At 40.9% G+C, this 11811-nt stretch overlaps 1 protein-coding gene across 1 annotated transcript; it reads right to left on the minus strand.

Annotated features, from left to right (window-relative positions):
• Positions 1-1902: 1902 nt before the first annotated feature.
• Positions 1903-10409, minus strand: CENPN (centromere protein N). Its single transcript, XM_057401176.1, is given in 11 exon segments — positions 1903-2018; positions 2310-2433; positions 2526-2635; positions 2893-2950; positions 5136-5237; positions 6017-6193; positions 7680-7756; positions 8163-8219; positions 8793-8838; positions 9951-10140; positions 10338-10409. Coding segments are annotated over 11 exon segments (1062 nt in total). The 5' UTR covers positions 10343-10409.
• Between the last annotated feature and the right edge of the window lie 1402 nt (positions 10410-11811).

Raw genomic sequence — 11811 nt, forward strand, 5'->3', positions numbered from 1 at the left:
AGGAGGAGCCATTACTGCGATGGGTGCTGAGGGGAGGACGAGGAGGAGCCATTACTGCGATGGGTGCTGAGGGGAGGACGAGGAGGAGCCGTTACTGCGGCGGGGCGGTGGAGGGACGAGGAGCTGTTACTGTGATGGGTGCTGAGGGGAGGAGGAGGAGCCATTAGGGCGGCCGTGCAGCGAGCGCTGGACAGGTGGCTGTACAACGGAAGCAAACGAAAAGGAGAGAGTAATTGCGGGGATGCGAGAATACGTGGAGCTGGGGCTTCTTCCACAGGGAGAGCGCTTGTGCCAGCCTCAGCCCCGTCACCCTCCCGTGGTGGGGGTAAGTAGGCCTGCCTCACGTTCACTTGCGCTGTTCTGTAACCTTCATTACAGGAAGTTAGAGGGACAAAGGTACATCAGAGACACCTACTTTGCAGTTGTTATAGGGGAGATGGAGGCTGCCTTTCCCAGAAGCACGAGTCAGATACAGGCCATAGGCTAGGTAATCCACACTGTTCTAAGGGGTATTTTGGAACTTTGCGGTAGTTAATTAAATGCCTGAAGTAAGTCGTTTAGGAGTAAGCATTTGGAAGCAGTTGCACAGAGGCAGGTGCATAGGGGAATGTTAATGGTCTGGGTCCTGAAAGGCTCTCTAAGGGTGTAAGTTGGCAAGAGACAACTATGTGTCCTGTATGGTCTATGTATTAGAAAACCTGCCATTGTTTCATCCAGGTTGGATGAAGTCTTGGGTGACAGGGTCTGTTGTGAGGTTTCCCTGCCTGTGGCAGGGGGGTTGGAACCAGGTGATCTTAAGGTCCTTTCCAACCCTAACTACTGTATGAGTCTATGATTAATCATACCATTATGTTTTTTCACAAACTAACATTTAAGTCCAGAGAGGGAAGTCTGAGAAATACAGCACTAGCCCATAGTCCTCAACTAACTTCTTTCTATGGGCAAGATAGACAGAAATGCTGATGAAAATGAGAACAGGCCAAAAATCAGTATATGTTAAGTCATGTTTCTGAGTCAGGCAAAACAAGCTTCTATTGAGAAGACTTAATTTACACATTTATTTACAGTTTCAGAAGAAAGACATTCCATACAGCCTCTGAAAATATTTAAGCTGTGCTGTGAAGTTATAAAAGACTCTCTGCACATTGAGGTATCTGAAGTGTACCAGAAATTCCCTACACACAAAGTAGATGCATGAACTTTCCAGGTAACAGAATTAAAAGTAACACTTACTGAAAACCTGCCTCTTCAGATCACATTCACATCAAATTACAAATGATGCAGCAAATTACATGGAAATAGCTATCTAATTACTAGTTGAAATATACCAACCCTATTGAATTCCAGTGCAATGCTGCTGTTTGCAGTGGTAAATGTTTCCGTCTCAAGTTTGCAGTCTTCATGTCTCCAAGCACCATAAGCTGGTAATGTGCAAGGATTGCAGAAAGATCAAAACTTAATGGGAATATACTAAACAGTGGACTTCCACAAAAATAAAATTACTGCTTATTTCATTGTATTCCTCTAGGAGGAAATTTGATAAAAAAATATGCCTATTTGTATGAATATCTTATTTCCAGTACTTGTTACAGGCTGTTGCCCTCAGTGAGCAAAACCTCTGCATTAACATCAACTCAAGATGAACGGAAACCTCTTACTGCCACCTATATGCCAAGAGCCTGCAATCTGTTTAAATTTCACAGCTATTTTTTTTTTTTTCCTGGTTATTTAAGGAAAGGGCTAACCCTTCTGCTGAAAGACAAATGTGGAAAACTGATTCAGAGAAGCAATAGTTTGGAAAAAATACAAGTTATTTTAAAAAATGTTCTTTAACATTTACAGTGGTTTAGATTAATACCAGTAATAAATGAATTGTATATTCCTCTGTGAATTGGTCTTAAGTTAGGGACTTAGAAAGCCTTCTGGAAATTAATCAGTTTTCTCTTTAATTCTATAATAGCTCCTAGGTTTGCGTAATAGAGAGGTAAGCAGTGGTGAAAGCGGTGCATCAACCATACCTGGAGAGAAAGGCAGATAATTAGAGCTTAACCCAAAGAATATTTACCTTTCATAACTGTTCTAAAACTAAACCACAGCTTGAATATGTATGTACAAACTAGTAATTCTAAGAACAAACTGGTATGTGTTTAGAAAGTTTTCAGACTGGTAATATTTTTATTCTACTAGATTTCTGTGTATTTCTGAACAAACTGCAAAGGTTCTCCTGTACGCAATACAGGAGCGGAATGTAAGATGACGAATATTTAACTGTGGATTTTTCCTCCATTTTATAGAATTAGAACACTTACTCGTTCCCGCCAGGGATTTCAATGATTCTAAGAGATGTGGACTAGAAAACTTCACCAGACATCTGAACGGTTCTTTTTGATGCAAAACATTCTGTTTAGGATAACTTCTAAACATCGTCTGAAGCTGTTAATACAAAATTTAACCAGGGAGTATAAGCCAGAAATATTTTACATATTATTACAATTAAATGATAAAAAAAAACCAAAGTTTTTTACCTTATATTGTACATATTCAAGTTTCAGTAGGGGATCATTACCAAAAATCTGCTGATTCATTCTCTGTATTTTTTCTTTAGTTTTTCTGTTTTCTTGAACTAACCTTAAATCTGCAGGGGAAAAGAGTATGGAAGGGAAAAAACAGAAAGACAACTTTGTCAGCTGATACAATGCTGCTTTTCTCACCAGATTAGAGAAAATCTGAAAATAATTTTAACTAGCTTAGCAAAAAATGACAGTGATAAATTCTGTCTCCATCATTTATGTTTTCATTCCTAGCCAAAAGAAAAACCCAAACTAATGAATCTCATTGCATAAGCCAGCAGAAATAGCATTGAAACTACTGTTTAATTTTAAATATACATACCACTCTCTGGTTCTACACTGTGTTCCTTTAGAGGTTCAGAATAAAAAGTCTGGATGTTCTAAATGGAAAACGGAAAAAAAAAAGGTTTAGTTCATTTCCGCTTTTAGAGGCTGTAGCTGAAAAGATTTCCATGTTTTGCTTCATTCTGAAAGTGAGCATCTTTCCAATTCTTGACAGTAATTACAAGTCAGAAAGCCCAGCTTTAGTCTGAGACAAGAACACCCGTCCTGTGATACTTGTGAACATTTTCCACACCACCCAAGTCTTGGAAGGCAGACACAGGGACTGTGAGAATGAAGACTGGAGGAGAGGATCTGGTTTGAGACCATCTTAAGAATCTGAATGTGCACAAGTCCATGGGACCTGATGAAATCCATCCATGGGTCCTGAAGGAGCTGACAAATGAAGTTGCTAAGCCGCTGTCCATCGTATATGAAAAATCCTGGCAGTCAGGTGAAGTTCCCAATGACTGGAAAAAGGGAAATATAACGCCCATTTTTCAGAAGGGGAAAAATGGATGACCCAGGGAACTACAGACCAGTCTCACCTCTGTGCATGGCAAAATCTTGGAGCAGATTCTCCTGGAAGGCATGCTAAGGCACATGAAAATCAACAAGGTGCTTGGTGACAGCCAGCATGGCTTCACTAAGGGGAAATCCTGCCTGACCAATTTGGTGGCCTTCTATGATGGGGCTACAGAACTGATGAACAGGGGTAGAGCAGTTGATGTCATCTACCTGGACTTGTGCAAAGCCTTTGAGAATGCCCCATATGACATCCTTGTCTCTAAATTGGAGAGACATCAATTTGATGGATGGACCACTCGGTGGATAAAGAACTGGCTGGATGGCTGCACGCAAAGAGTTGTGGTCAATGGCTCAATGTCCAGCTGGAGACCAGCAACGAGTGGAGTCCCTCAGGGATCAGTGTTGGGACCGGTCTTGTTCAACATCTCTGTCACTGACATGGACAGTGGGATTGAGTGCGCCCTCAGCAAGTTTGCCAATGACACCAAGCTGTGTGGTTCGGTTGATACCCTGGAGGGAAGGAATGCCATCCAGAGGGAACTCGACACGCTTGTGAGGTGGGCTGATGCCAACCTCATGAAGTTTAACCATGCCAAGTGCAAGGTCCTACACCTGGGTCGGAGCAATCCCAGGCACAGCTACAGGTTGGGCAGAGAAGAGATTCAGAGCAGCCCTGCAGAGAAGGACTTGGGGGTGTTGGTTGATGAGAAAATGAACATGAGCCGGCTTCAGTGTGCGCTCACAGCCCAGAAAGCAACCGTATCCTGGGCTGCATCAAAAGGAGCGTGGCCAGCAGGTCAAAGGAGGTGATCCTGCCCCTTCTGCTCTGCTCTTGTGAGACCTCACCTGGAGCATTGTGTGCAGTTCTGGTGTCCTCAACATCAAAAGGACATGGAACTGTTGGAACAAGTCCAGAGGAGGCCACGAGGGTGATCAGGGGACTGGAGCACCTCCCGTATGAAGACGGGCTGAGAAAGTTGGGGCTGTTCAGCCTGGAGAAGAGAAGGCTGCATGGAGACCCCATAGCAGCCTTCCAGTACTTGAAGGGGGGGCTATAGGGTTGCTGGGAATGGACTCTTCATTAGGGACTGTAGTGATAGGACAAGGGGTAATGGGTGAAAACACAACAAGGGAAGTTTAGATTGGATATAAGGAAGAAGTTCTTTACTGTGAGGGTGGTGAGGCACTGAAATGGGTTGCCCAGAGAAGTTGTGAATGCTCCATCCCTGGTGGTGTTTAAGGCCAGGCTGGACAAAGCCTTGGATGGCACGGTTTAGTGTGAGATGTCCCTGCTCATGGCAGGGGATTGGAACTTGATCTTAAGGTCCTTTCCAACCCTAACTACTCTATGATTCCATGTGCAAATTTTACATGGATGAGCAGGGTTAAGCGCCTATTCCAATAGGCTTCAACTTACTGCTCTTGGAAGCCTGGTTAAATGCCAAGAAATTCTAGGACTGGGTTGTTCATACAAATTTTAGATGGAGTTTGACCATCAGGAATAACAACAATAAAGCATAGGTGGGATGCCAAGTAATTACATCCCTACTGTAATGTTACCTCAATAAAAAGGGCTTGTCCATCTCAGTAGTTCAATGTTATTTTAACTTGATGGCAGCTTGTAAAAGGTGAATTCCCCCCCTTGCTTCAGGTTGAGAAATAGGCCCGAAACAAAAAGTAAGATTTATCTTGGGATGTATTTGTAAAATGACTCACCGGGTTATATCTGTAAAACACACAGTCTTTAAGGGAGTTTAAACAGCGATCTTGAAGCTCCATTGCACAGATGTCATGGGAATAGGAAGCAGCAACCAGGGCCTTCAGATAAAAATTTAAATTGTTTTAACATCAGCCTTAATTATCACTATGTCTATAATACAAAAAAAAATAAAAAATACAGTGTTTCTGGACTTGGTGGTGGTTTTGTTGCAAGGTAAGCAGCTGTGTGTAACTACCAAAATTCTCATGTCTGAAGAAGCGTTGAACAGACTGTTATTAAGCTTAGGTTAATATTTAAAAGCATTCACAGGATTAACAAGGTAAGCCCCTAGAACTTTATCAACCTGAAAAAAACAAAGAGATAAATAATTACGGTACTAGGACGGAAGTCTGCTAAACAAGGGAAAAAAAAAACCCAAAAGTAAAAAAAAAAAAAAAAAAGACTGCCAGTGCTGTTCACTCTACATTGACAGAAAATGTCTTTTAAAACTACTTAATAGCAGTCCCCAATGAGCTCATATATTCAATTCTTGAAGTAAACTGTTAAAGTAAACTGTTAATGTGATAGTCTTCAATTTCATGAAACAATTTAACTGAATGCTGTCTAACACTTGGTTAAGAAATTAGAGCAAGTCAAGGTCAGCAAAAATCCCATTAAAATGACTTTATTCATGATGCAGCATTCCAAAGGTTGCAAAGATTCATTTTTGCCCCGTTTTTACCATGAGCTAAGGGAGGAAAAAAAAACCCCAACTATGTAAACGAGTAAATAATTACATTACATGACAAATCTTTATGCATTCTCTTACAAGCTAACACAGTTAACAGCTCTACTTTGACAGTGGTAAAGTCAGGGTCTACACAGTTTTATTTCATACCTGACAGAGCAGAGGGAAGTTGCTCCTATATTGTGAGAAAGAAATAAAGACATAAGGAGTGTATGAATGGTATACAACATAGCTGGCTCTGTATTGGTTTGGCTCCCGACACGGTGTTCCCCAGGCAATCCTAATCCAGATTGCATTATCCTCATACTCTCTAAAGTTGATGGTGACCTAACACAGAAAGAAAAGCTTTGATTTACCAGTACAGTCAGGTACAGTCTGTAAAGATTTTCTCTTAACCCTGTATTCACACAACCCAAACATAATTTAGTACACCATTGCTTGAATAAGAAACAAATCACACTAGTGTGGTGAGGATTGTACTTAATCAAATTACCAAAGAACAATTACCTCACAAAACAGGGAGGAAAAAAAACCACACACAGAACAAAAAAGAGCTATTTCAGACTCTTAATATGACTTTCCTTCCTGTTGATACACACTTTCTTCTGAAGGGCAAAAATAGAAATAGCTTATTATAAAAACCTTGATTTCTGTAGGGAAAATGACATCACAAGAAAAAGGTGTCTATTTAGATGGAGGGCTAATGGCAGTATTTTCATTATGTCTAATTCTTGAGAAACCAAACTTTTGATCAACTTGTAATTTTTAGACCTGTATGTAATGTTTATCACTGCTTAAGAGTGCACAATCAGGAATTTGAATAAGATTCCTGTTTTTGTAGATTCACTCCTTGGTTACTTCTTTTTACCTTGACTCAATCTCAGCGAGTTAAAAGAGTGGGAAAATATCCTTAAAATGCCAGATCAACTAACCCTCCCTTTGACTGAGATACATGTAGCCAAGCTTTTAGTCCAGCTAATTCATAAACTGCTCATATTACTGAACCAAAATAACTTCTCAAAGTTTTTGTGCATTTTAAATATTTAACGTTTAACATAAAATATTGCAAAACTTGATTGTACTACAGCTGTATGAACTGCTGCTTATGTTACTCTGAATTGTATTTGTTGCCCTCTACTGGTGAGAGTGGGAATCCTTCGTGTGTCAAGCAGTGACACAGCAACTAGCCAGAGGCAATTTCTGTTACCTTACTTAAGTGAAGTTGGTGAGCTAAAGCAAGAAAACGCTTCTGCGCATTGCTTAGTAAAAAAGTGAAGTGATAGTATCTGCTTTCGACTCATTTCTGTAGTCTAGAAACTGCTCCTTGTTATTGACAGTGACCTTCCAGCCATTATAATGTAATTAAATACCAGGGCCTAGTTCTCATAGCCATCAAAAATTATTTCAAAACAAGAACTAAAAAGAAACATATAACTGTGCTACAATTGTTGTTACTGGGTAATGGGACAAAGCAATATCAGCTCACCTAGGCAACATGTACACTCAGGGCAAAGATTTGATGGAAAACGTAAACGTGCCACCTTTCCCAAGGCCAGTCATATTTTAAAACAATTTTACATTTTATTTCACTCCAGCATAATTGTAGAGTTGCAGGAACTTTAGATAAAGATAAGAAACTATTGTCTATTTCACATGCAGTTCCTACCATTCCTAAATGATTAGTTCAATTAATTCTTGATGCAGAAGAAGAAAAATACCCCCAAACCAACCCACAAAATACTTTGCTAAAGTTATGAAAACAATCTATTGACAATAGAGCTGTGTAACACATTTAGAATGAATTTATTCTTACATTTCCCAAGGCTGAACGAAGTTTTCTTTTAAATTTCTTTTTGAAATCTCTTATGTCAAAATACTCCGTTTCTTTCTCTGCTACACAAGAAAAAGGAAAAAAAGAAACAAGACTTGTGTTTACAAGAGCTAGGTCAGACATGTCTTTAGCTTTCCTGATATAAAATAAGCAGAAAAAGCTTAAGTTGCATAGCCTTATACAAAAATCTGTGTATTAAATTTGAGCCCCTGTATTGCTCTATAAAGTTTATTATATAATTAGTAGATCCTAATTCTAATAATTGCTTGAGAATTTAATAGAATATATTTAATATTTTTAGAATACATGTCAATTGAAAAATCCACGCTAGACTATAGTTAAATGTTGAAGATATCTACTGAAAAAACCCAGTGGACTATACTTGGGTTTAAAATGTATGGTATGGGGTAGCAGTGCAGTAAGTTGCCAAGAACTGTGAGATTACAGCAAGGAAAGACATCTTACCTGCTGTGAGAAGCTGGTATGCTTTCCATGTTCTCTTATGTGCATAGGCATGGGTGTCTAAGAAAAATGGGAATTGTTCAGTAACATAGTGTATTACCAAATGGTAATTAAAGAAAAAATAATTTTACAGTACTTATGACCAGGTTGTTAAAAAAATAGTTCAGATAATGCAATATAATTTATTCAGTATTCTTAAAATTACTACGCATAGCAAATATAAATGCAAAATTTTTTTTATTAAACAAGATGGGGAGATCTGTTTTAATTCAGTTAAGTGACTAATAAAAGGTATCCCTGAGGTTCAGTGTTTAAAGAAAAATCTTACCTATAACTACCAAAACTCAGTCTAAACTCAAACTAAGAAGTATAGACTGATATGTGGCTTACCACAGTCTACATCTATTTATACCTCAGAAGAAGCAAATGTCCTTTTGTCGATTTTCAGTTTTAGATTTTATTATTCTTTCTAGAAAAGGTCAGATCCAGTAAGATACATCTAAAATGCGATCTGCAGCAAATTAATCTGTACCTCTCTGGGGCAATTGCTACGCAATTAAGGGTGTTACCAACTTATTCAGAAAAAATACAAAGATGGTATTTTCAATCTTTTTTTTTGTGTTTTTAACTTACAGATCATGTCTAGGACAGCTGCTTCCTTTATGCTTCCAGGTATTTCCTAGAAAGAAGAGTAATAGTCAACTGCAGGTCCAGAACATTCCATCATAATGTTTAGTAAGTGAAAATTCTCAGTACTGGAAATTCAAATGACACTGCACTGATGTCCTTGGCATGTACATTCTGCTCAAAGACACCACAGCCGGTCCCAATATGAACACAAGATTCTCGAGAAATCAATAAAGAAAGCTATTTCATCAAGGTTCAAGTGTTCCTCTGCAGAGGCAGCAACAATGTTGCCCTTATGCTATAATGCACAAGCTCTTAGAAACTAAAAAGAGCAGGTCTTCAAGACATGATACAACACTGATTAGTATTCCACTGTCTGGTATTCTAACATGATTTGTTTCTCCTTATGTAACCTTTACAGTTTCTTAAGAAACTTCACCACTTAGTACAGGTCAGTGTCAGAAACAAATGCCATTTTAAAATATTACATTTGCTATCTTACAAGAACAAGTCAACAATTTCTTGCCTGCCATTTGAGCTCAACTCCACATGACTAACCTTTGCATATGAAATTCAGAGCAAATGATACAAAAAGGTACAGAATGCAAGATAACAACAATAACTATATCTATCTAGGTTATGATTCTATATATGAAGACACATACAAAGATTCCTGGTACACCAAAATCAGGAGTAGGTAAGTCAGATATAAGAAAGCTTTTTTTGCTTACAGGACACAGAACAGACATAACTCTGGCCAAACATGTTTCTAAAGTTCCTATAGAATACATATACTAGTGCTATTATTACCCATGCTAGATTTAAATTAGCTCTGTGTAATGACTTGATAGCAATCAGTGCCTTTATATTAGAATTTAGACACTCATTTTTTAAAGGCTTACAACACAGAGCTTTTCTCTAGCTCGTGCAACTTGGAGCTCATAACATGTACTTCCCTATGCAGGAAGGTTAATCCTGCAGTCCTATCACAGAAAAAACTGATGGCATCCCCAGCTCAGTTTTACATTTTTCATACTACAGACTGAAATTTGATGCTATGTCATGACCAAACAAAATCATTTACTCATAAGAATTTAGTTCTGACAGTGCTTCAATGTGTGTCCTGTACGTTACTGAGAAGCAGCTGCCAGAGGAGAGGATTACCTCACACAGCTGAAAAACATCGTAAGCGATGCTCTTCTTTGTCTGACGGAAGTTGATGGTTTGCAGCTGCTTCTCAGACAGAAAGCCCCATTCCTGTAGCATTGTCTTGATTTCATTTCGTGGGATTTTTTGTACAGTTGTTCGGATATACTCGGCAACAGTTTCATCCATGACGCAGCCACCTGGAAAGCTGAAGCGTGAAAGAAGGTGAGAACCTAGGCGCAGGCAGGCTCCCTCCCGTAGTTAAGATATACAAAGCTGTACCTAACACGACTAGCAGAACGTTGGCATCAGCCTTAGGCGCAGCACTACCAGCTTTCGGCAGACACCAACAGCAAGTTAAACAGCTTCCTATAGTAACTTTTCCCCACGTCCTCAGACGTTTACCTCATTGATGCCTGGTGTGAGCTTCTGGAGGGGGATGGGGCGCTGGCACTCACCCGTTACTGCCCGTCCGGAATAGCTCAGGCAGCCCGCACAGACACGAAAGGACCGGCGTAACGGAGGGGAGCACCGCAGCACTCCCACCACCACCACGCACCGCGGCGGAGGCAGCGGCCGCACTTCAAGCAACCGGCCGCCGGGAGCCCGCCAACTGCCGGGCACCGCCCACTTTTCGAATCTCCCAATCGGACTGCGCATGGTGACGGAGCGGACCAATAACAAGGCAGCTCACCCCCCGCTCCGCCCCGCGCCGGCGCTGTGAGGGCTGTTCTCCCGTCTGCCCGGTGCTGTGAGCTGGTTTCCGGTTGGGTCTGTCGCTGTCAGCCGTGCTTCGGCCTGGCGCTGGGCGGACGGCGCGTCTGTGGCGGTGCCTGGGTGCGCTCGTCCGCTGAGGACTGGAGTAAGTGTGAGGGTGGCTGAGAGGGAGGCTTTGGCCGGACCCGATCGGGCAGTGTTGTTCTTTTCGAGGCCTAAAGGAAAAGAGGAATGAGTATGTGGGGAAGCTCCATCCCCACTCACCTCCCCGCCGTCCACCCACCCGGCTGTGGGGAACCGTGACGTGCCCTGCTTCAGCTTGGGGCCGGCTTCTGGGACCCTCTGCTCCCGTCCTCCTTTAGGGCTCGAGCAGGGCTTTCAAGAGGGCCGTTCTAAGTGGGAACATGAGGCTGTATTGCAGCCGTCATAAGCTTGCTTTTCCCCTCTGTGTGTGCATATCCCATCACAGTGAGAAACTACAGACTGAAGACAGTGAGGGCTCTTAAGCGGGCATCTCTGCTTCTGCCATAACTGTTGAGAACACTGTAGGTGCAGCAGCTCCTTTCACTTGATAGCAGAGCTGTGTTACGCTAGCAGTACACTGGCTTCTGCCAAGTGCCATGTGCCTTCCTCCAGGGTCTGCTCAAGGAAGGAGACACTGGCTTTTCCAGCTGGGGAGCATGATCCTTTTGATCTCTATGCAGATGGTTGTTGTATGAATACAACCTTAAATAACTGCCAGGAGGCAAAAATGGCTTACTGTACTTCCCTTGATCATTTATTTTAGCCAGAAATAGAACTTACTTGATATTCAAGTTGCCCTTCAGCTTGCTTTAGTCATTAGTATAACACCTTCTTGACTTGCTTTGCAAAGTATAAAATCAGGTATGATGTAGTTTTATGAGCTACAAGTAGCAGGTAAGCACTCATTCAGCTCCTGTAAGGGATGTTGAATTGTTAGCAGAAAGTGGTCGTGTACAAAATTCAAATTGATATGAATCGTGTTAAAGTTCTGGGTTTTGTTTTATTAATTATTATTTAGGTTCAGGGAAAGTAAATGCAATCTACTAATAGAAAACATTTTAAAGTGGGCATAATTTACCCCCTTTTGCATATCATTACTGTTTACAAGTCTTCATAACACACATACATTTATCTAAAT

This window comes from Pezoporus wallicus, unplaced genomic scaffold, assembly GCF_028554395.1.
Source record: "Pezoporus wallicus isolate ANWC-B61680 ecotype Strahan unplaced genomic scaffold, APGP_CSIRO_Pwel_v1 contig_420, whole genome shotgun sequence".
Taxonomy (NCBI): Eukaryota; Metazoa; Chordata; class Aves; order Psittaciformes; family Psittacidae; genus Pezoporus; species Pezoporus wallicus.